Raw genomic sequence first — 25961 nt, forward strand, 5'->3', positions numbered from 1 at the left:
TTCATGTATTGTTAGCAGGGATGCTGCTCACTAGTGCAGCACACGTAATGTAATATGTTCCACCAAATGTATTTTAATGAAACCAACTTTTTGTGGTTTATCTAGTTAACCTAACCTACACCAGTCACATCATTATCTTCTCTGGCGAATGTTCATCAGTGTCTTTCCTTTTGGCTTCCAAAGCCTGTACATCACTTTGCATTGGTCAAAACAATAAATTCACACTGCAGTGATTGTTTGGAGTGACTTCTTGTGGTAGGGTTCCTACACAAATCATGCTAAATGTCTTATTAATATCAACTAAAACAGTTTTCTCTGAAGTCTGATCTCCACAATGGTCCCTGGAGGTTCATGAGGTTATTTAATAGCAATAGGCTTCAGTTTCCATAGTATTTATCTCTTTTTCTATTTCTGTCTCGATCTCTCACACTTTGTTTATCCAAGCTCTATCATTTATCTTCCTTCTTGGCAAATGAGTTTATCCCAGTCTATATACGTATCATTGTAAAACCTCACACTGTTGCGCTATATTTCCCAGAAGCCAGTGGTACAAGGTGAAAAGTATAGGTTTCCATTTTTAAAAACAGTATGGTGCAGCCTCCTAACAGCATAGAAGAGCATAGAACAGACACCTAACTGTCCGCCCAGATGACACATAGCCAAGAACTCTACTGTCCCACTTCACCAGCTGTCACGGGGACACAAAACAGAGTCACACGACGATAATGACACCGGAAAAATATCTGAGCACATTCCAATCGCTTCAGCATCAGGGACAGGAACTCGTAAACCTGTCTCGCAGTCCCACAGTGATGATGACACCAGTGAAGTCTGGGGACTGGGCGGGGGGAGGGAGGTGGACATTTCGGGAGTAGGGATGTGTAACTCAACCCTATGTTAGATGAAGGCTCCCGCTAAAGCATTGCAAGCCCTAAATTCCAGGAGAAAGGTCACATTTGTTAGTCATAAAAAAATGCTTCCCACAATGATGGACTTCTTGGAATATGTCACAACCAGTTGCTAAGGCCATATGTCCCTTAAGGTTTCCTTTAAAAGCTTAATGGGTTTATGAAAGGAACACACTGACAATGTAATAGACAAAATGAATGAATGAATACATAAACCAATGCAAAACAACAGTGAGTACATGAGAGACTATATTAATTGATCTTCTTCAGCACCAAGGCTCAATACATTCCCTCACAAATCTATCATCATCAGTGTCTACAGTTATTCAGAGAGCGACATTTTATCACTGTCAGAAGAAAATCTTCTAATGCAATCTTCACTAATATTTTTCAGTAATTAATGTCATTAAACTTACATGACATAGGGCATTTACGCAATTATTGAAGCAGATTTAAAATAGCTTCAGGATGTTTCTTAATTGTTTGTTTGTTTTTAGTCAAATGTGCCTCGTTTTCTCAATTCCTTCCAGTTTCTGTTTCAGAGATGAGGTTTTCAACAGAGCAGTGAAACGAGGAGCTCAGTAACCAGCTACCATAGGACAGTTAGAGGACATGGTCATGCCTGTCTCTGACATTTTCTTCTTTTCCCAGACCCTGGTTGTGCTCTGCTTACACTCTGTGTGTGTGTGTGTGTGTGTGTGTGATCACGTACTTTCTCGCCCTTGCGGTAGCTGCATGTTTGGGGGGGCTCTCCCCTCGTGGTTAAACTCACCAATGAAGAGGATGGGGAAGGTGATGAAGAGCAGGAAGATGTGTGGCACCACATTGAGCGCGTCCAGGAAGCAGCCATTGTTGAGAACGCCGCCGTCCACGTTGTAGGCAAACGAGTTGTTCTCGTTCCCACAGAACGCCAAGGACATGGTGGAGCCGGGACTCTGCAGAGGAATCCGCCACAGAAACGGGAGGTAGGGGGGAAACGGGAGGACAGAAATGAGAGTCTCTCAGAGCATGTTTTCTTCTGTAGCGCACTGTCGTAGCTCCAGCAGCCGGTCTTCAGGTTAGAAGGTCGAACAGGACCTCCTGTATTCTCGTCTCTCTCTCACATCCTGGCTCGTTTCGCAAGATACAGAGATAAAGTAAAACTGGAGGGAGAGGAGAGACAGAAGTGGGAGAGAAAAAGAGAGAGAAGCGGGGTGCAGACAGACGATATGTCACAGTCCCGTTACAGAGGCACTCTGCTCCCCGGAGGTCTAAGAATCACCGATGCCGGGCGGAGAGCTCGCTGCTAACCAATTCCTGCATCCTGTTCTCCCAGAGTATCCAACACACATCCTTCATGCCCATGTATCCTCCCCGGACGTCTATTTTCTGCTCCTCTGATGAGCAAAGCTCTGCACAGCTTCTCTGGAACACGCACCACGCACACACAGAAGCCAGGATACAAACACACACACTCTCAGACACACGTTCTCTATAGAAACACAGGCTGGAACGGAGTCGATCTGCGGAGTCTTTCTGGTACACCCGATATTCCGGTCTCCGCAGAAGGAGATTTCAGAGTTGACCTTGCAAGAGGGTAGCTGAGGCTGAATGCGAGCCGGTTCGTCTGTAAAGAGCTGACAACCTGCTGGACGCGGTAGGGAGAGAAGGGGTGGGAGGGCTGGAGACGGGGAGGTGGGGGGGAGGTGCGCAAAGGAGGTAGAGGGAGATAGACAGAGGGTGGGATAAAGAGAGGGATTATCAAAGGAGGAGGAAGAGTGAGAAACAGAGAGAGAGAGAGAGAGCGTATACGGGGGAGGGAGTATTAGAAGGAAAAAGGTATGGAGAGGGAACAGTGTGACATATATTGAGAGAGAAAGGGAGAGAGCGAGAGATACCAATGCTGACGTCACAGAGAGGAGAGATACGTGAGAAGCATGTCAAATTCCAAACCTCAAAAAACAATTACATACAGGAAATCCATAATTACATCCCTCCATTTCATTATTAACAGAATAACTAGGTTGCTGGAGTTGCACATACGGCATACACTGTCTCAAGGCAATAACACTGGGACACAAAATACAACTGGCATCTCAAAAAACAGACTACTGTATGTGTTTCAGGGAATGTACTCTTATGAATCCCAGTGACATTCTGCTGTTTCACCAAAGTCATCACCTCGAGCGGCAGAAGGCACTGAGAGGAATCACAAATGTATGTATTGATTTGGAGAACCTCTTCTGTCCAGGAAAATATCAACCTGAGGATGGATCATTTCAAATTCAATTCAGGTTTCTTGTTATCAAGGTCTTTATTTTTCAGTGCATGATTTATTTTACCAGTATATACATTTGAAACTGTGGTGGCCAAGTCTCAAAAACAACAATTTGCTTAATCCTATTAGAAAAGGCTCACAGAGGTTTTTTTTTATTTTTAGATGTTTACTGAAGTAAATGGTTGGTTCATTGAAACTGATGTGTTCATTTTAACAATTTCTTGGAAAATATGTGGTTAAATTGGCAATATTATTTACTATTTATGGGATGACAAGTTGCCTAGCATCTGACTAAAAAAAATCCAAGAGCCAGCAAGGAGAAAGTGATATCTCTCATAGTGTTCCTGAGGCAGTTAACACTGATTGCTACCCAGGTGCTCGTCGTGGCACTTATATTTGGTGGGGTTGAGTTAAATGTGAAAGTTACAAGGATCTTGTGAGCAAACAGAATCATCTCCTTTCCTCTTGTTTTTTAAATACATGAGGAGAAATGGAATCAACTGTCTGTGAATAGTCATAGAAAAATATCAACTTCATCCATTGTCATACGAGTGAATTTGCTGTATAGGCATGTATATTGCACAAACTCATTGGTATATTTTGTTAACATTTTCAGAAACTTTTTAGGATTTGAAAAGTATAGTTGTGTCTACATTCAACTGATTAAAGATAATGTTGATACAGATGAAGTGGTGGAAAAAACAATACGTGAAGTTTAGACTTCTAGAGCAGAGGCTGTGACATTCAATGAGTCAATTAATTCTGAAAAATTCCTACAATCTGAAATATACAGCTCTGGAAAAAATTAAGAGACCACTCCTAATTTTTCTTAAATCAGCATCTCTACATGTATGGCAGTCATTCCATTCCAGTGTCTGTTAAATTCCAACACAGGCACACCTCATTTTACTTAGTGAGGTACTGATTAGGTGATTACCTAAACCAAATCTAATTTAACGAGGAAAAGTATAAAAACCACTGCTGTAGTTATCACTATCTTCTTGAAATAGGACCAGCCGGATGGAAAAAACTGTGCAAGTAGTACCTCAAGTACCTGTAGGATGGCATCAAGTGACCTACAAAAAGAATGGCAAACAGCAGCTGAGGAGAAATGCACGGCAAGGACGGCTCGAAACAGGCTCCTAGGAGCAGGGCTGAAGTCGCACAAAGCTAGAAAAAAGCCCTTCATCAATGAGAAGCAAAGAAGAGCCAGGCTGAAGTTTGCAAAAGGCCATAAAGATTGGACCGTAGAGGAATGGTGTAAGGCACAGGTGTCAAACCGGTTCCACAAAGGGCCGAGTGTCTGCAGGTTTTTGGTTTTTCCTATAAAATGGTTCCTAGTTCGTACCTACACAACCAGGTGAGGGTAGAAACTAACCAATCAGTGACCTAATTAACCAATCAAGTACAAGGAGAGAGCAAAAACCTGCAGACACTCGGCCCTCCGTGGAACCGGTTTGACACCTCTGGTGTAAGGTCATCTTCTCTGACAAGTCACATTTTTTGCTTTGACCAACGCCTCGTCATCTAATGGTTAGACAGAGACCTGGACAAGCCTACAAGCCACAGTGTCTCATGACCACTGTGAAATTTGGTGGAGGATCTGTGATGATCTGGGGATGCTTCAGCAAGGCTGGAATCAGGCAGATTTGTCTTTGTGAAGGACGCATGAATCAAGCCAAGTACAAGGTTATCCTGGAAGAACACCTGCTTACTTCTGCTCTGACAATGTTCCCGAACTTTGTGAATTGTTTTTTCCAGCAGGACAATGATCCATGCCACACAGCCAGGTCAATCAAGGTTTGGATGGAGGACCACCAGATCAAGACCCTGTCATGGCCAGCCAAATCTCTAGACCTGATCCCCATTGAAAACGTCTTGAATTTGATCAAGAGGAAGACGGTTGGTCACAAGCCATCAAACAAAGCCGAGCTACTTCAATTTTTTTGCCAGGAGTGGCATAAAGTCACCCATCCATCCATCTTCTTCCGCTTATCCGGGGCCGGGTCGCGGGGGCAGCAGTCTAAGCAGGGATGCCCAGACCTCCCTCTCCCCAGACACTTCCTCTAGCTCTTCCGGGGGGACACCGAGGCGTTCCCAGGCCAGCCGGGAGACATAGTCCCTCCAGCGTGTCCTAGGTCTTCCCCGGGGTCTCCTCCCGGTGGGACGGGACCGGAACACCTTCCCAGGAAGGCGTTCCGGAGGCATCCGAAACAGATGCCCAAGCCACCTCAGCTGACCCCTCTCGATGTGGAGGAGCAGCGGCTCTACTCTGAGCTCCTCCCGGGTGACCGAGCTTCTCACCCTATCTCTAAGGGATCGCCCAGCCACCCTGCGGAGAAAGCTCATTTCGGCCGCCTGTATCCTGGATCTTGTCCTTTCGGTCATGACCCAAAGCTCATGACCATAGGTGAGAGTAGGAACGTAGATTGACTGGTAAATCGAGAGCTTCGCCTTGCGGCTCAGCTCTTTCTTCACCACGACAGACCGATACATCGACTGCATTACTGCAGAAGCTGCACCGATCCGTCTGTCAATCTCCCGTTCCATCCTTCCCTCACTCGTAAACAAGACCCCTAGATACTTAAACTCCTCCACTTGAGGCAGGCACTCTCCACCAACCTGAAGTGGGCAAGCCACCCTTTTCCGACTGAGGACCATGGCCTCGGATTTGGAGGTGCTGATTCTCATCCCCACCGCTTCACACTCGGCTGCAAACCGTCCCAGTGCATGCTGAAGGTCCTGGTTAGAAGGGGCCAACACGACAACATCATCCGCAAAGAGCAGAGATGAAATTGTGTGGTCCCCAAACCTGACACCCCCCGGCCCCTGGCTGCGCCTAGAAATTCTGTCCATAAAAATTACGAACAGAACCGGCGACAAAGGGCAGCCCTGCCGGAGTCCAACATGCACTGGGAACAAGTCTGACTTACTGCCGGCAATGCGGACCAAGCTCCTGCTTCGGTCGTACAGGGACCTGACAGCCCTTAGCAAAGGACCCAGGACCCCATATTCCCGAAGCACCCTCCACAAGATGCCGCGAGGGACACAGTCGAATGCCTTCTCCAAATCCACAAAACACATGTGGATTGGTTGGGCAAACTCCCATGAACCCTCCAACACCCCGTAGAGGGTATAGAGCTGGTCCAGTGTTCCACGGCCCGGACGAAAACCACACTGTTCCTCCTGAATCCGAGGTTCTACTATCGGCCGTATTCTCCTCTCCAGAACCCTGGCATAGACTTTCCCGGGGAGGCTGAGAAGTGTGATCCCCCTATAGTTGGAACACACCCTCCGGTCCCCCTTCTTAAAAAGAGGGACCACCACCCCGGTCTGCCATCCCAGAGGCACTGTCCCCGACCGCCACGCGATGTTGCACAGGCGTGTCAACCAAGACAGCCCCACAACATCCAGAGGAAAGTCACCCATAAAGTCACCCAACAGCAAATTAACAGACTGGTGTAGAGCATGCCAAGACGCATGAAACTATGATGAAAAATCAGGGTGATTCCAAAGATTGATTTCTGAACTCTTTCTAAGTTAAAACATAAGTATTTTGTTGTTGAAAAATGAATATGATTTTGAGGTCTGAAAACAATGTGTATTTATTTGGTTATTTTGACCACTTATTTTCTATCAATCTATCAATCAAATATATTTATAAAGCCCTTTTCACAACAGCAGTTGTCACAAAGTGCTTTTACAGAAACACAAGGCCTTAAACCTAAAGGAGAAAACAACAGTAGTGTTGAAATTCAGTGGCTAGGAAAAACTCCCTAAGAAGGCTGAATTTTAGGAAGAAACCTTGAGAGGACCCAGTCTCAGAGGGGTGACCAGTCCTCTTCTGGCTGTGCCGGGTGAGATATTAGGAGTCCAATTGGAATAATTAATAATTGCATGTGGGCTAAATCAAGAGTCTATTCAAATTTAGACTAGGTCAGAAGTATGACCAGATGGACAAGGACAGGGACAGCAACAGGCCCCCCAAACCAGGTGCTCTGCAGGTGTGGACCAAGACCTCATGTCCTCCTAAAGTTTAAAATGGGAGGAGACTGGGAAAATTCTGAAAATGCATTCCTCATATCAACAACGATTTATAGTGGAGAAGGAGAACTTAGTGGGGAAGGAGAAATGACCCAATCCCCCAGCACAATACTATAGCAGCGTAAGACCTTAGAGGGGTGGGTCCGGCGACAATGTGGCCCTACCTGGGGGAGGCCCCAGACAGGGCCCAAAAAGCAGGAAATCAATCCACCCACATTACCAGACATCAACCAAAGGGATACCCCCCAACCGCAACCACCCTGAATGAGGGCCGAGTATCGCCAGCAGAGTACAGCCCAATTGCAAATTTTCTATAAATAAATACTCTAAATGACAATATTTTTTATTTGGAATTTGGGATTAATGTTGTCAGTAGTTTACAGAATTTTTTATTCTTTTTTATTTTACTCAAACACATAGCAATGAATAGTAAAGAGCTATATATATGGTCTGTTGTACTTTACAATCACTGGTTTTGTTTTGGCATCATTCTGTTATCATGGAATTGCTTTTCAGCGACACCTTATCTTTAAGTACTGTTTTAAAACCAAACCAAAGTGTATTCTTGGGGATGTGGCATATTTGAAGTACACAGGAACAGTGAAGTCCTCACAAAAAAAAAAATGTAAAAAAAATGTAATTTTCTGGCAGCTGGGGTGCCAGAAAAAGACTGTTAAATAAAATTTTTATGTTGTAAAACTACATTGTGTAAAATAACATTATTAATCTGTACAAATACGGAAATTAACTTTACTTCAAATAAAGTATATTCCTGTAATTTCACAGCAAGAATCAGTTTTCTCCCCCAAATTCTCACTTTTGTTGCTGTCATCAGTAGCTCTCTTCAGGTTTATTGCATTTATACATCAGCTATTTGTATTTGATTACTCATGCCTTACCAACATCTACCAGACACAACGCTGGCAGAAATACACAAGAGTCATTTCTATGTCTGGAAAACAAATGAACAGTTTTTTCAAAGTCTGGAAAAACAGTTAATTCTTGGGTTTCCTGATAACGGATTTTTCCAGTTATTTTCCAGGACAAATGTTAAATGAAGTTTTTAATGTGTTATTTAAAACATAATTTTATTGTCATTCTGAAACATACATTTTTTTACAGTGCTGATGATCCCAATAAATTGACTTTCTCTTGACCACTTGATCTGTATCTGGGTCAGAGGAAATAGTATTTAGGATGAGGTTTTCCAGTATTAGAAACTAGCCCTGCTTCCTACCTGAGTCTGGAGTTTACTAAATCTGTATCTTTCCTTTTTCACTTCCTATTCTGTACCAAAATAACCCTCGACATGGAAATGTGTTGAAACACAGAGACGGAAAGGTCTGCTCTGTTATCTTTGCCCTTATGGGACCTGTACAATCATGGTCAGGGCAATTGAAGCCATCTGCATGTTGGAGTGGACCGTTTTAGAATAATTAATCTGCTGATTTCTCCAAATTACCCGGTTGGAATTGTGATAACATGACTGGTGACCCGGTTGGAATTGTGATCACATGACTGGTGACCCGGTTGGAATTGTGATCACATGACTGGTGACCCGGTTGGAGTTGTAATCGCATGACTTCAAATGGGTCAATGTGAGTTTATATGTGAGTTGCAGCTTTAGCAAGTCAATTCCTAGGCAAAATCAACCTGAACATACATCAATATACTAATTTCCAAATTAAACCACATTCATCATTATTGAAAAATAATACTAGTAATAATACTAATGCTACTACTACAGAGAAGGATACAAAGTAGCAGAAAAATAATTTTTTAGTCCATCCTATATCCTGGTGTCTGGAAAGGACGCACATACATTTTGTCCAGGTAGACCAGACACATAACCACTGTTTAAATATTCTAGTACCAATTCAGTAGTATTCTGTAGTAAACTAAGGCATATTTCAGCAATAAGGCGGAGGGGTTGTGGTATATGGTCAATATACTCAGCTAAAGGTTGATCTTAGGCCCGACATGACACTGAGTGCCTGGATACAGCCCCTAGCCACAGCACATCAGCCATATTCCACAAACATCGGAGGTCCCTTATTGCTATTGTAAATCATTTACCAGCGTAATTTCAAGAGTATACAACAAATATGAAACATTCCTTTCTTCAGTTCTAATCGCATTGGTAACCGTTTTATAATTGCAATAACGCCTCTTGATTGTTTGTGGTATATTGCTAATATACTGTGGCTGTGTGTTATAACACATCAACTGTGTTGTGCTCAACTTCACGCTAGACTTTTCTGAATTTCTTCACACTAGACTTTTCTGAATTCCTTCACGCTAGACTTTTCTGAATTTCTTTCCTCCATGGTGGTGAAATATGACCATATCATTGTTGCAGGGGATTTCATTTTCCATATTGATATCCCCTCAAATATATCAGACACCGACATTATAAATCTAACTGAATCATTTAACATGACACAGCATGTCTCTGGGCAGACCCACAATCATGGCCAAACATTAGATTTGGGTTTTACTCTTGGTCTTACCCTGAAAAACATTTAAATGAAAATATTTTTGTGTCTGATCATCTTAGTGTTGTTTTTAATGTCCTTCTTGAAGTTTTCCCCCAAAAAGGAAAATCATAATATTCATTCTGGCATCATTATTTCACAGTCAGCTTCAAAGGTTTCATATATTTTCCTAGTCATCCTGTCTACACTTATTTAACTATTTTACTCTATTAACTATTGGTTTAGAAGACCTTTTAGATCACATCTCATTTAAAAGCCTCCTTTTGCCCTCTAGACATTATACCACCCAGACTGCTTAAAGATATTATTGGACCAGTAGGCCCTGAACTACTCTCCTTTATAAACAGTTCTCTCCATACAGGTTGTGTCCCTGACTATTTTAAGTCAGCATATGTTCAGCCTATTGTTAAAAAAACTATTCTTGAAACCTCTGTTTTTAATAACTACAGGCCAATTTCCAAGCTACCTTTCTTATCCAAAAATTTAGAAAAGGTTGCAGGAAAGCAACTTTTACAGGTGGTTTTATATTTGAGAAATGTAAATATAAATATATCGCTATCAATAAATATTGTGCCTTCTGCCAGGAATTTGGGAGTTTTCTTCGATCCAGACTTGCATTTTGAATATAACACAAAAGAACTGTTGCAGTCATGCTTTCACCAGCTTAGAAACATTGCCAAAAAGATCGGTTTTAATCTTTTGAGGACACTGAGAAAATTATACATGCTTTTATTTCATCTTGCCTAGACTACTGTAATGCTTTCTTTACATGCCACAACAATAAGTCCTTAGTTGTACAGATTTCAGCTGACAGACCTCTTACAAGGACTAAATCAAGGTCTCATATAACCCCAGTGTTGGCAGCTCCACATTGGCTACTAGTGAATTTCAGATTAGATTTAAATGTTTTACTTTAAAATCTGTTTACATTAGTGACATGCTAAACCCATACTTGCATTGTTAGGCCTCTAAAGTCTAGACTGAAAACTGAAAGGAGACGGGTCTTTGCTATATGGCCCCAAGACTCTGGAACAGCCTACCACAGAATGTCAGAGATGCTGTGTCACTGCATTCTTTGAAATCTTACCTAAAAATTATTTTTATAAGATGGCTTTCAATAATATTTTATCATTGGGATTTTAAGATGTATTGCTTATTCTTTTTACTTCCTTTATTTTTTTTTATTTTTTTTTATTATTATTTTAATGTTTTTCCATTGTTATTATGTGTAAAGCACCTGGTGTACATGTACTAGAAAAGCACTATATGAATAAAGTTTATTATTAAGAATAGCCATTGCTTTTGAGCATCTACCCCCTCGTGCCTTATTGTTTAAATATACTAAACTGTAGTATACCTGGACTGTGTACCTTACTATAAAATGTAGACTACAATGCTATAATTCTCTGTAGTACTACTTATACATGTGGTTGTTACCACATATTATCGCAAACTGTTTAGAATGCAACACCAAACACTGTGTCCCCTCCCCCAATTTCCAATTTGTGTCAGCCATGATTCAGAAACCTACTTGCCAAGTCTAGACCATCCATTGTGCTCTATATAATAAACAGCAGAACCGTTTAATGGCACTGTTCAGAACGCTAGCCTTATATCAGATAAATTGCAATGCCCTTATGTAGCAGTACTTCTGACTTTAAAAAAATCTGCAGTCACGGATGCTTTCTGCTGACTTTAAATGTGCCACAAAATGTGTAATAATTGGCTTTTGAAGATTTGATCTCTACATTAAGATTTATGATCTATTTCAGGCTTTGAAACATCCATAATAGAGGATTGCATAGTTACAAAAGTTTAGATTTTGCGTGCAAATGCAACATCCAAAACATTGGAATCCCTCAGCTGTCACTGTGCCCACCTCTTGGCTGTGTCCTGAAATTGAGATTACCACCATTCATTCTGGGATTGTTGCCCAGATGGAAACAAACATCTACTGTCAGATTGAAAAGGGGAATGTCAGAAGAGCAGCAGTCACAGAGGCTCCGAGAAACTTTGATATTCTCGGGTGTAATTCTCATATTAGATTTGGGACATTCCAGAATGGACCTCCCACTCAGAAGTTGTTGTTAAACTAAAGTAAATAACCAACGATCACCGTTCAAAATGCTAGTACTATATCAGAAGAGACAGACCATATCAGAAGAGACAGACCATATCAGAAGAGACACGCCATATCAGAAGAGACAGATCATATCAGAAGAGACAGACCATATCAGAAGAGACAGACCATATCAGAAGAGACAGATATATCAGATGAGATAGACCATATCAGATGAGAGAGACCATATCAGAAGAGATAGACCATATCAGATGAGAGAGACAATATCAGATGTGACAGACCATATCAGATGAGACAAACCATATTAGATGTGACAGACCATGCCAGATGAGACAGACTATTTTAAATGAGACAGATCATATCAGATGAGACAGACTATAACAGATGAGATAGACCATATCAGATGTGAGACCATATCAGATGAGACAGACCATATCAGAAGAGACAGACCATATTAGATGTGACAGACCATATCAGATGATACAAAACCATATTAGATGTGACAGACCATATCAGATGAGACAGACTATATCAGATAAGACAGACCATATAAGATGAGATAGATCATATCAGATGAGACAGACTATATCAGATGAAATAGACTATATCAGATGAGATAGACCATATCAGATGAGATTAAACAAGTGAGTTGGTTTCATTCTCTGTAAACCATCATCAAACATATGGGTTTGGGCTGATGCCAATGGGTTTATCCTGACAATATCAAAAGAATATGTGAGAAATCGGGGTTGAAAGTTTTTTTCATTTTGGCGGGTTTCATAACATGAGAATGTTATGAATCTAAGAGAGAATTCTAAAACCTTGCTACAACAGCTTGCTAATGTGTGTTTTGTATGATAAGGAGGGTAATGGGTGAAGGTTATCATGCATTATTTAAAGACAGAGGCGGGATACTCATTGCTGAAAACTGCCAGAGACCTCACCATACAATGTGATAAGACAACAACTAGGTTCAAATACAATATCTACTAAGACTCTTGCTAATCTATACGAAATGAGATTCAGTAGTAATTTTATTGAAATGTAATGTTCCAAACATTGCTCACCTGACCCGCATACAAACACACACGCACAAGCACACACACTTATACTCTCACCCCACACATTTCGCCACGTGGATCGCCATAAAACATCAACAATTAAGTAATTTTTCTCTTGCCCATCTTGACATCTTGATGGGCCATCCAACAAGGTATAGAGCAGATACATGACCCGATTGAAGAGCAGCCAAGGAGTACGTGTACTCTATTATAGGCCTCCCGCTTGAACTATTGACGTGTAACGACCAGGCATAAGCCTCTGAGGTAAAAATCTGAGGTGTAGTAGAAGAGTAAGATGATGTTTACAATGATCGAAGGTCGTTATTTTTGCATTTGGCTCGGGGAGAGTAAATCATTCCAAATGCCGATGGAAAATAGCAGAATAATTGTAGGGGATGCTTCCCCATGCCTTAACTTACTGAGATATGTACAGGTCCACACTTTCAGCAGTATGATGACGTTTTCCCATGACTTTCTTAATAATATGCTTCATTTAGAAAACAATAGGTTGTGAGTATTGTTTGCATCCAATCTTGAAAATAAATCCTTAACTTTCAGTAGTTTCTTTTCAGTTTAAATAATTTGGAAGCATGAGACAGCTGCTTCGATCAATGCAATTAAAAAACAACCGTCCACACATTCAAAACACTTACCGGTTTGTATCGTGAGATCATCACGTTCTAAAGCGACGATTGTGGACCGCACTGTAATGATTTGATTACATTTAATTCAGTCCTTCAGTCACCGAATGCAGCAAAATTTCACCATAAGATTTCTTATTAAAGAAGAACGCTGCGTAGCTTAAGTTATTTTACAAGCACACAAAAAATCGCAGGTATATTGAGCCTCATTGCACTTCCTCATGTTGACTTGAGCAAAAAATGTAAAAAAAATAAATGAAAGAAAAGAAGTGGGAAAAACAATATATTCAGAGATCAGAGAATCCTACGGGGTTTTAAACACAACTAGTCCAACACGTTCGCAAACAGAGAAATTGGTAAATTTCCATAAATTATTCATGGCTGATATGACCATCCGGGGAGCTGACCACGGTCCTGAAACCGTGGGTACGACTATGGAGGAGGCTGAGTCAGACAATTTCCAGGCCAAGATTGGCTTTAGCATGAGCCATCGACTACTGTACATGAACTGGTCGATCAATGCTTACACACAATGGTGTGTAGTCACGTAGTCAACGCCAGCCAACGACATTTGAAAATTTACTGAACGTCATTGCCTGAGCGCAACTATTACATAATCGACGTGGGCATTACTTTCAGATGAAATAATTTCACAAAATATTCAATATAGACCTCAATAATAATAGTTATTATTCAAAATGGGTGGTGGTGGGGGTTAAACCTTCCCTTTTCATTTGCATGTACTTCCACCAAAGCTGCACTCCACACAGGATAAATAGATGGTATGATTTGGTTTATAGAAGCGTTATCGTGGTCCTTCATATGAATAGCTCAATTGGTAAATTAATCCATTGAGGGAGACCTCCACAAGAGCGGCGGTCTCAGAAGAAATAAACATTATTTACAGTGGTTTGACGTCTGGTCCACTTTAGAACAAAGGAACACGGCTGCCCCCTGTGGATGTTGATTATATCACACGAGAGCATAGACTAATATATCCACGGGAGATAGAAATTAAATTTAGAGATTAGAATTCATTCCATCTTTACAAACTGAATCCTACCCAATCTGTTTGGCAAAGTGAACAAAAAATAGTACCTTCATTGGTTCTGAGTGAGCATTGATTTAAAAGGAGGGAAATTAACGGCATCACATTGTACTGCTTGACTGCTGGACTCCGGGACCAGCCATTCAGATGAATAGCTCCTGTAATTGAATCCAGACCAGCTCAAACACCATCAACCTTTGTTATGAGATACTAGATGCTGATTGTGGTCCACAGGAAATTACTCAGACTTACAAATCAGCTCCACTTGGGAATCAACAATGGATCAATATAGAATTGTTGACAATGAAGCTTCTCAGCATCAGATTTCCACTTACACACCACTGTATTGGCTTAACACTCTAAAAGATAGACTTCATTTGCTGTGATATTTTATCATTAAAAGAACAGGGAGCAATGACATGTATTTACAGAAATGGACATTTCTGCCTTTACCTAACATCTTAAAATGATATGGTAGCCATGTTAGCCAAACGTTACACTGTATACAGCTCTAAGGAGGACTACATATGTCATAACCCCTCCACATATTTTTGAGAAAGTATATGCTCTGGAATCTGAATGCAATTCAACAGAGTGAGTCTCATTCACATTCTTGAAATGTACCCAGGTAGGACATCAAAGCATGGTTCTGTTTCAGCAGATTTGCTTTCAATAATAATCCATACTGCATTTCAAAAACATTTTAATGCAAGATTCTGACTGTGATTAGTGAAATATAAGAAATATATGAAAGGCAGTTAAAAGGGATGGTTGGTTGGTGGTTATGGCTTGTTTGTCCGGGTGGTCAGGGGGCACTCAGAAGAACGTCCTAGGGAAAGGCAGAAACAGAACAATTAGCTGGATATAATCAGTTGAGGTAAATTAGCTGGATATCATCAGTTGAGTCAAAATAACTGGACATCCTCAGTTGAACTGAACGTTCTGGATGCCGTCAGTTCAGTTGAATGGCCTGGAGATCAGCTGAAGAGCCTTCAAACTGTTCGTTGATCACAAGTTACCAATACAGAGGGGGGGGTTCCTATGTTGCAGTGTTCCCCAACACTGGTGGGTTCCATTCGATTACATGCAGCCATGAATTGTGACCAGAAACATCTCAACAGTTTTGGTTGATAATGTGGTGGGCCACAAGCCCTGTGGTGGGCCATGTCAGAGGGAGTAGTTACATAGAACCATCGAGCTATCCACTGAAAAACAATCAAACGGACAAAAAACGTTTTGTGGACTGTTTGAGGACCACCATAGTCATCTTCTAGTATAGGTTTCAACACATCCCAGTCCCTTTACATCAATCAAAACTGCTGAAGGCTGGCAGAAGGCTTTGTCCTGACCTCAGTATGATTGGCCCTGACCTCAGTATGAATGGCCCGACCTCAGTTTGAACGGCCCTGACCCCAGTATGAACGGCCCTGACCCCAGTATGAACGGCCCTGACCCCAGTATGAACGGCCCTGACCTCAGTATGAACGGCCCTGACCCCAGTATGAACGGCCCTGACCCCAGTATAAACGTCCCTGACCTCAGTATGAATGGCCCTGACCTCAGTATGAACGGCCCTGACCTCAGTATGAACGGCCCTGACCCCAGTATGAACGGCCCTGACCCCAGTATAAACGTCCCTGACCTCAGTATGAACGGCCCTGACCTCGGAGCCTGACATACACACTTACGCTCAGCATGTCTATTGCTCCAGAAGACCACAATATGGGAGCTGTGTCATTTTGACAGTAGGTGCCTGGATAAAGAGGCCAACACGCTTAGACAACAAAGGGTTCTGCCGCTGTGTCCATAGAATGCTTTTTGGTTCTGTTGAGATAAATGTAGTTTAAATAATGCTGGTTTAATAACCATGTATTCTTATGTTTTTGTTTTATTAAATTGTATGCTGCAGCCAGGTTAGGGAAATATGATTGAATACAATAACCATAAAGTTTAGAACTCCTTAAATTACACTCAGCCACACTCACTCAGACTTTACACCTGGCTCTGATAGAGAGACAGGATTAAAACCCCACAATTAACATACAAATGAAACTGCCCCCTATACAGCACAAAGCAGACCTTCTGTCTCCAGCCCCCTGATGTTCTAGTCTAGGTTAGGACAATAGAATGTAAATTACTGTAACCTGGTTAAGATTTCACACCTGTATGCAAAGAACCTGTTGATCTATGCTCGAGAGTTAGTGCATGTCCTTCCTCATTGGATAGCGAAAACCAAGAAATTCGTCCAACATGTCACCATGCCAACGAAGAGCCAACACGGATGGGTTTTACTCACGAGAGTGAAAAGTAACCGCCCCTGTGGCGGGAGTATTAAAACCAATGTTCAATCTTTATTCGTGGCGAATATTTTGTGGAAGCTCGAGGGTTGAGCAATTATTTGACCGCTGCAGTGTATTTCATGTATTTTGACTTATCAATTCTTATTAATAAATCTTTATGCTAAATTTCAATTTGGACCGGAGCCTCGTCCTTCTTCAGAAACTCTGATACACGTAAAATTCTCAACAGTTCCATGTAAAAGAAACCTTGTAGAAAGGGTTCTGCATGGAACCAAATCTTAAAGAACTAAATAACCCCTTTGGGTTCTAGACACACTATTATTTTCAAAGCCTGTACCAGTTCAATGACAGCGGGCGTTCAGTTGTTTCTGTTTGACTGGGAGACTGTCAAATTAATTAGATGACTGCTGCTCAGACACACATAGCTCAGATCCAACACACATGCACACATATAGAAAAATGAACACAGCTACACACACACACACACACACACCAGGCTCATTTAAGGTAATCCGGTCATATGGCAGTCGACACATGAACAGGTGAACCGTAACCTCCTGTTGTGCTTCCAGCTGGACCGCTGTGGCCAATGCACGGCCTGTCATCCCAAACCTGGAGACAGCACTGTACCTAGAGTCCATGGACAGAATGTACTTACACCTCGTCTTCGTAGTCTTTCGGGGGTGACACCGCTATGACCAGGTCTATCCAGTCCTGACGACACACAGACGCACACATCCAATGAAAGAAGAATTACACACCTCAGCGCGAGGAACAACGGGGTATTGTATTGAATTGATAGTGTATAATTGTATTAGTGGTTGTGTTTTGCACTTCCAGGCCACCGTAACTATTGATTGAACCAATTTCAGAATTTGCAAGATAACAAAGGGCCTGTCAATCAAATTGAAAGCAGGATTTCCTTGGTCACGAATACGATAGAGGACCTATCGATCGGATTGATTCCACCCGGCCCCACCAATCACTTCAAATCCAGGTCTGATTGGTCACGCTCTGACTAGTATCTCATTGAGGCCCACGCATGGCAGCCAATTACAGTCAGCGCAAACGATCAGAGCAGCATTTCACAATAAAAGACATGATTGCATTGAATACACTCCCGCGCTACAGCAGGTTAATTGAGAACGCCCATGTATTTCTGGTCATAGTGTTGTTCCTGGTTTTGTGGAGACATTACCCCTCCACTGTTCCAGGCCTTGGTCAGAGAGTTTTGGCCTTCAGTTAGTGAGACGTCAGTCAGGATCTTCCCATTCACAGCCATCACCTCATCTCCTGGCACAATCCCACCTGAGGAGGCGCAGACACGCACACACACACACACACACACACACACACACACACAAGCACACACACGCGCACATAACAATAACTCATGAATTGCTTTCCGCAATTGCTTTTACATATAACCACAGCTACAGGGAGAGTGCTGCCTATGTAGATTCAATTTAGGTTCGGTAACCAGACCTCAGCTAAAAGCCAGGGATTCATTTTTATAACTATGGCTCCACAGGGACATTTAGACTTAATCTATTGAATATTAGTCCGAGATTGAACAACGTACAGATTGTGAAAAAAGGGCACTGTGAGTATTGTGAAAATGGGATGTTTCATAACAACGTTTAAATTGGTCCCAAATTCACAATAATCACCCTCCATCTTTTCTAATTGATATATTGTTCAGACATATTCTTCAGAAAGAAATCCACAGCTTTACTTTTTCTGTAATTGGTGCAAACAGGGATGAAAGATATGTGTATAACCTTTAAGGAAATCCAAGCATTGTCTGGACTCACCATGCTTGTCTGCCGAGCCTCCGTCATAAATTGCAGATACCACCAGCTTTCCCAGGGGGGAGTCTACACCCCCCTCCACAGCCAGATCCAGTGGTCCAACCTGGATGTAAGAGGGAGGAAATATGCAAGGCAATGCATTTAATGTATTTGCTCCTCATCATTCAATGCTTTGATGTACCACCACAAACCATCAACCTTCTGTCTTAAGGTGGCCTAAGATGGGCTAGGGTGGTCTAGGCTGGAGACATTACCTCTCGGCTGTTCAAGCAAACAACCAATATACTTATATAGCTCAGTTCATACATAGAAGCAATTCAAAGTCCTTTACAAAGAAAAAGAGAAATATAAATATACAACAGATACCAGAATAAAAACAATAAACAACAATATAACTTCAAATTAGAAAATAGAATAAAATAAAAACAAAATAAAAACATAACTGTTAGATTCCGTAATAGATTCCATAAGGAAGCTATAAAAGCTGTAAGGCTAAACAGTGTAGTTAAGTTTAAGTGCTCAGTCATAGGCGCGTGTAAAGGGTAAAGTGTTTTTAACCTGGATTTAAAAACTAATACGTTTGTGGCACGTCTATGATCTTCTAGTAGTTTATTCTAGTTATGTGCAGCATAACTGCTAAACACAGCTTCCCCATGTTTAGTTTGGACTCTGAAGTCTATTAGCTGACCTGAGTTCATGGATCTAAGAGCCCTGTTCGGTTTATACTCTTCAAACATATCAGAAATGTATTCGGGCCACAAACCATTCAGTGATTTATATACTAAAAGCACCACTTTAAAAACTATTCTGTAACTGACTGGGAGCCAGTGCATAGATTTAAGAACCGGAGTGATGTGTTCTATTGTCTTGGTCCTGGTTAAAATTCTAGCAGCAGCATTCTGAATGAGCTCCAGCTGTTTTGTAGTCCAGTTATGAGGCCATTACAGTAGTTAACCCTACTAGAGATAAAAGCATGGATGAGCTTCTCTTGGAATTTTTGAATCTGGCTATATTTTTAAGATGATATAATGCTGTTTTGGTGACCGCTTTGATATGACTGTTAACATGAGGTCTGAGTCTATCAAAACACCAAGATTACACTCTTGGTCCCTGGTTTTTAAGGCCCGAGAAATCCAGCACTTTACTAATACTAGTTCTCTTTTTATTGCTAAACACAATCTCTGTTTTATCTTGGTTTAATTGTAGACAATTTTAGTTCATCCAGGTATTTATTTGCTCTATACAGAGACTGAACAGAAGCGGTCTGATAACTGATCCCTGGGGAACTCCGCATAGCCACCCTATCAGATTCATGATTGCCAATGGTGACAAAGTAACTCTGGCCATCTAAATAATATCTGAACCAATTAAGAACTGTCCCAGAGAGCCCGACCCAATTTTCCAGCCTGTCAAGAGGCATCCTATGATCTACAGTGTCAAATGCAGCACTGAGATTTAATAGAACCAGAACTGTAGTATTCAGTTCAGTATTCAGTATTCAGCCGTATATCATTTAAAACTTTTATCAGAGCCGTTTCAGTATGTGGTGAGGTTGGTAGCCTAACTGAAATTTGTCTAAGAGACCGCATGAGTTCACAAAATTGGTGAGTTTACTGAAGACAACCTTCTCAATGTTCTTGGCTATAGAAAGGAGATTTGATACAAGTCTATAGTTGTTCAATATACAATGGATATAAAAAGTACTACACACCCCTGTGAAAATGACAAGTTTTTTTTTTATGTAAAAGAATGAGACAAAGATAAATCATGTCAGAACCTTTTCCACTTTTAATGTGACCTATAATGTGAACAATTCAATTGAAAAACAAACTGAAAAACAAACTGAAATATTGAGGGAAAAATAAAAACCTTACAATAACCTGGTTGCATAAGTGTGCACACCCTCTTATAAATGGGGATGTGGCTGTGTTCAGAATTAACCAATCACATTCAAACTCATGTTAAATAGAAATCATTACACACCTCCCATCATTTAAAGTGACTCTGATTAATCACAGATAAAGTTCAGCTGTTCTAGTAGGATCTTCCAGGCATTTTCTTAGTTGCATCTCAGAGCAAAAGCCATAGTCAGCAGAGAGCTTCCAAAGCATCAGAGGGATCTCATTGTTGAAAAATATCAGTCAGGAGAAGGGTACAAAATAATTTCCAAAGTATTAGTTATACCAAGGAACACAGTGAAAACAGTCATCATCAAGTGGAGAAAATATGGCATAACAGAGACATTACCAAGAACTGGATGTCTTCCAAGAGGCCTACAGCAACATTAAAGGAACAGCAGGAATTTCTGACAAGTACTGTGTGCTACATGATACAACAATCTCCTGTATTCTTCATAAGAGTGGCAATACAGACGCCTTTTCTTAAAAAGAAAAACATCCAAGCCCGGCTAAAGTTTGCAAAAACAAACATCAATTCCCCCAAAAGCATTTGGGAAAATGTATTATGGTCTGATGAAACTTTGAACTTTTTGGCCATAATTCCAAAAGGTATGTTTGATGCAAACACAACACTGCACATCACCCAAGCAACACCATAACCACAGTGAAGCATGGTGGCGACAGAATCATGCTTTGGGGCTGTTTTTCTTCAGCTGGAACCAGGACCTTAGTCAGGGTGGAGTGAATTATGAACAGTTCCAAATACCAGGCAATTTGGGCACAAAACCTTCAGGCGTCCGTTAGAAAAGCTGAAGATGAAGTTCACCTTTCAGCATGACAACAACCGCAATCAAACCCCAACAAATCGCAACAAATCGCAGTCTGACAGATTTGGAGCCGGCAAATATTGCCACATCAAGATGTGCCATGCTAATAGACTACCCAAAAAGAGTGCTGTAATAAAATCAAAAGGTGAATTGTTCACGTTATAGGTCACATTAAAGGTGGAAAAAGATTCATGATTTATCTTTGTCTCATTCTTTTACATCACAAGAATATTTTAACAGGGGGTGTGTAGACTTTTTATATCCACTGTAGATGCATCCAGTGTTCTCTTTTTTAAAAGAAGCTTAGTGGCAGCTGTTATAGAGACGTTGGGAAAATGCCTGACTGCAGACAGCCATTAACTATTTGCTGTAGATCCTTTGTTATATAATTAAAAAACATTTTTAAAGTCAGATGGCAGTGTGTCGAGACAACATGTGAAAGCTTTAAGATGTCGAACTGTTTCTTCTAGGGATTATTTATGAATTGTATTAAATTGCGACATAATAACCAACAATGCAAATCAATGCGTTTTTCTGGATTTTGTTGTTGTTATTCGTTCTCTAACTGTTCAAATAAACCTACCATTAAAATTATAGACTGATAATTTCTTTGTCAGTGGGCAAATGTACAAAATCTGCAGGGGATCAAATATTTTTTTCCCTCACTGTATGTCTTGGTGGTTGTAGTGACGGTACAGTGTCATTGTTAGATTGTGTGGCTCTGATGGTCTGTCTAATACTTTAAATTTTGTCCACTAAATAAACACGCAAATTCATTTCATTTCTCAGTGGACATGAGTTCTGATGCTATCTGCTTTAGGGGGTTTGTAAGCTTGTCGACCATGACAAATAGAGTGCGGGAATTGTTGATATTCTTGTTGATCATTCCTGATAAATGTTGCTGTCTAGCCCTGCGTAACTCATAGCTGAAGTAACCAACATTTTCAGGTGCTGTCTCGTTAAGAACCGTAGCGCTACAATCTTCTGTTAGCCACTTTTCAGTGAGAAACATAAAATATTGTATTGTAGGATATTATAATGTCATTTAGCAAGAATGATTTGTTGGGGACAGATCTGATATTAAGTAAAGGCAGCTTAATAGCTGTGATGGGGTTCCTGGACTAGTATGTTGACGAGTTAGTTAACAGATTAGACAGGTTTACTTCATAAATTGCATGAACTCGATTCCTTCTATTTCTAATCAACACAGGAATAGAGATCCCGGGTCCAAGCTTGTTCTCAAAACAGTCTGCATTGCTATTTTTACAATAGCAGGGACCCAAAGCACATCACCGAGAATTTTCTGTGCTCTTTGGAGAAAAAGGACAAGGCTGTTGACCATGTGGCAGTCTAGGGTGGCATACAGGTCTAAGCCGCTCCATCCAGTGTTAATTTTAGTGCTGCAGCGTTGGTTTGTTTTGAGCCTACTTCTAGCAAATCAATTATTTTCACTATAACTCCTCCAAAAATATATCTTTAAAAAAAGACACCCTTTAGCAATTGCCAACTAACTTTGACCCCACAAAGTTAAGTGTGTTTTGATTCGTATTTTCATTACAAAGAATGAAGTCCCAACCTGTGATGTGTTAGGCTTAGATACTACATCATGGAGGTGTTTCTGATTACCTTCTTGATTCGCAGTAGTCTCACATCTCGCCCAGCTATCTGCTCTGACGAGAACTATTGACCCCACCAGCAGAGAGGGACACAGAGAGAAAACCAAAAAACACCCAGGATCACAGTCAATAGATGTTTATAGATCACAGTCAATGCGCATGTATGGTTAGTACAATGGCTTTAGTGAAGAAAAAACCTGCTAAGATGGATAGAGTGAGCATTATCAAATTGGTGCCATTATCATATTGGTACCTATTATCAACATTTTTAAATAGTACATTTTCTTCTTCTCGTGTAAAATTCCTTGGGTGATCTCCCCAGATGACCCGGTGGTGCCACCTGGTTAATCCCAGTGTTATCTGGAAGGATCAGGGAATTAAGTTGAAAGTCCCACCCAGTCCACTACTTCCTAAGTTAGGAAGCAATATCCATTCTAAAAGGCGCTACGTCCAAATTGCACCCTCTATCCATCACCATGATAATAAATAAACAATTAGGCACATTTTCTAGATCATTTGTGCTAAATCGGTTGGTAAACACCTAATCGGCATTTGACTGTTTCACATTAGAGGAGTAATTCCATATTGTGCATTTTCCACCTGTATAAATGGAAAAGTGAAAGGTTATTCTCCGGAGTACTGTACCATGGAGTGGGGATCAAAGTCTTCCACGTATTTCTGAAAGCCCTGAAAGACAAATGACATTTCATTACTCCCAGGTAGCAGGCCTGCAGAGACTTGTTCAACATGGCAATGAGGCTTAGCACAACCGTAACCAGACACAGTGATACAGATCATTATGACATAGTCTGTGATGTGCAGTAAGCTGGAGTCGTTATCCCTCGTGGGCTAAAGCATGATTGTGGTCAATACCATTTCAATCGCAGTCAAAACCAAACCAGATTAAAATTCCACCTTTTTACTCATTTAAAATGTAAATGTAATTGTCTACAGGGTTATAAAACTCACTCATGCGTCGAACGTAGATAATCATTTATCATTACCTTTCTAAATGTCTTTGGCTTGTAATCAGGGTTATGTAGAATTGTGTGGTGTGAGTGTTGTAGGGCTGGATTTCCTATGACAACCACTAGGACATTCCATTAAAAAAAGAATGACTATCATAATGAGAAAAACCAAGTCAGTGGACCCATTCACAATATCTTTCCATCTTTGTAAAATAAAAGTATTTGTAGATTTAATAATGTCAGTATTAATAAACAGTCAAAGGGAACAAGCAGGTTTAACCCTATTGCAGGGAATAAAATTGACTTTAAAAGAAATCTATTGTTGTTTCACAGACACGTCCCCCATGACCATAAAAACTTGAGGGCCATTCACAGAGAAACCTATTGTTCCTGTTCCATACCAGGCTCATCTCCTGGTCTCATCTCACACGACACTCACAAGGCAATCGCACTGCACTTCTTGTGTCCAAGGCCAACAGTTCAGGTGGAAAAACGAATTACAGCGTATTTGTCTAAGAGTTATTGTCCTTATGACTGAAAACATAACTCGGAATGAGTCTGAATGAACGTTGATCATGTCTGACTGAATGAGATGGTGTTCCAAGTAGGAGCTCAGTCATTTAAAACCATCTACAGAACAAAAGATTGTCTGAGACAGCATCCTGTCCAGCAGTGCTTTAGTTTCCTCCAAATTTTAGGGCAGAAAAAGGATAGATAAGATAGATGTGGAACTGCTGATAATAAATTTAAGGCAAGTAAATTAAAAGTCATGGTTTTTAACGGAAAATTATAATGTAATGTTGTGTAAAAACATGGAGATCTTTCTTCCTTATGCACAGAAGTTGACTTGTGGTCTCAGTTTCAATCAAACACTAAAAAGGCTTTTGCGGCAGGCCAATGGACTGTCAGTTTACATTAGGACAGTCAAAGGAAGCCGAGAAAGCACATACACAGATCAGCCATAACATTATGGCCACCTGCCTAATATTGTGTGGGTCCCCCTTTTGCCACCAAAACAGCCCTGACCCGTTGAGGCATGGACTCCACTGTACCTCTTAAGGTGCGTTGTGGTATCTGGCACCAAGATGTTAGCAGCAGATCCTTTAAGTTGTGTAAGTTGCGAGGTGGGGCCTCCATGGATTGGACTTGTTTGTCCAGCACATCCCACAGATGCTTGATTGGATTGAGATCTGTCAACAAGTCAATACCTTGAACTCATTGTTGTGTTCCTCAAACACAACCATTCCTGAGCCATTTTTGCATTGTGGCCGGGCACATTATCCTGCGGAAGGAGTCCGATGCCATCAGAGATTATCGTTGCCATGAAAGGGTGCACATGGTCTGCAACAATGCTCAGGTAGGTGGTACGTGTCAAAGCAACATCCACATGAATGGCAGGACCCAAGGTTTCCCAGCAGAACATTGCCCATAGTTCAAAGTTTCAAAAAAAAGTTCAAAAGGTTTACTTGTCATTTGTAATAACAAGTTACAGCAATGAAATGCTTGGTTTTCCTACTCCCGACAGTGAAGTTTAAAGTTAAAAAGTAACAGTAATTATAATTTAAAAAAATAACACAATCATCAGTAATAACACAATACAAAAACACACATCAATAATAATAACTATACAACTATACAACCGTAGTGCAATGTAAAAGTGACAGGTGTGCATGGACTATGGATGGAAGGGAAGAGGCTGTCCCGTAGCCAGTTAATTTTGGACTGAATACTCCTGTAAATTCTGCCTGACAGCAGCTTGGTAAATAGTCCGTGGCATGGGTGGCTGGGATCTGTAATGATCCATTTGCTCCTCCTCCTAGACCTCTCTGTGTAGAGATCCTGCAGGGGTGGAAGGTCAGACCTTGTGATGCTCTCTGCTGTTTTAATCACCCTCTGAAGTGCTTTGTGGTCGAGGGCGGTGCAGCTGCTATACCAGGCAGTGACACAACCAGTCAGGATACCCTCGATAGTGCATCTGTAGAAGCTGGTGAGTATCCTGGAATCCAT

At 41.1% G+C, this 25961-nt stretch overlaps 2 protein-coding genes across 8 annotated transcripts in view; both read right to left on the reverse strand.

The window, feature by feature from the left end:
* Positions 1–13975, reverse strand: part of abcc8 (ATP-binding cassette, sub-family C (CFTR/MRP), member 8) — a 91090-nt gene extending 77115 nt beyond the window's left edge. For 5 of the 6 annotated variants that reach the window (XM_034288298.1, XM_034288297.1, XM_034288299.1 and 2 more), the window contains exons 1-2: positions 13499–13975; positions 1681–1843 (exon numbers count right to left, since the gene is read on the reverse strand). In XM_034288298.1, coding sequence (XP_034144189.1) covers positions 1681–1843; positions 13499–13519 — 184 coding nt within the window. In that variant the 5' untranslated portion in view covers positions 13520–13975. The remainder of the gene's footprint in view (positions 1–1680; positions 1844–13498) is intronic. The other variant, XM_034288300.1, reaches the window with a different exon arrangement.
* Positions 13976–15232: 1257 nt separating this feature from the next.
* ush1c (Usher syndrome 1C) overlaps positions 15233–25961 on the reverse strand; it is a 30399-nt gene continuing 19670 nt past the window's right edge. For both annotated transcript variants that reach the window (XM_013131671.4, XM_013131670.4), the window contains exons 15-20: positions 23632–23673; positions 22997–23050; positions 18649–18748; positions 18033–18142; positions 17493–17548; positions 15233–15363 (exon numbers count right to left, since the gene is read on the reverse strand). In XM_013131671.4, the coding sequence (XP_012987125.4) occupies positions 15351–15363; positions 17493–17548; positions 18033–18142; positions 18649–18748; positions 22997–23050; positions 23632–23673 (375 nt within the window). In that variant the 3' untranslated portion in view covers positions 15233–15350. The remainder of the gene's footprint in view (positions 15364–17492; positions 17549–18032; positions 18143–18648; positions 18749–22996; positions 23051–23631; positions 23674–25961) is intronic.

Source organism: Esox lucius, chromosome 19 (genome assembly GCF_011004845.1).
Source record: "Esox lucius isolate fEsoLuc1 chromosome 19, fEsoLuc1.pri, whole genome shotgun sequence".
Lineage (NCBI taxonomy): Eukaryota > Metazoa > Chordata > Actinopteri > Esociformes > Esocidae > Esox > Esox lucius.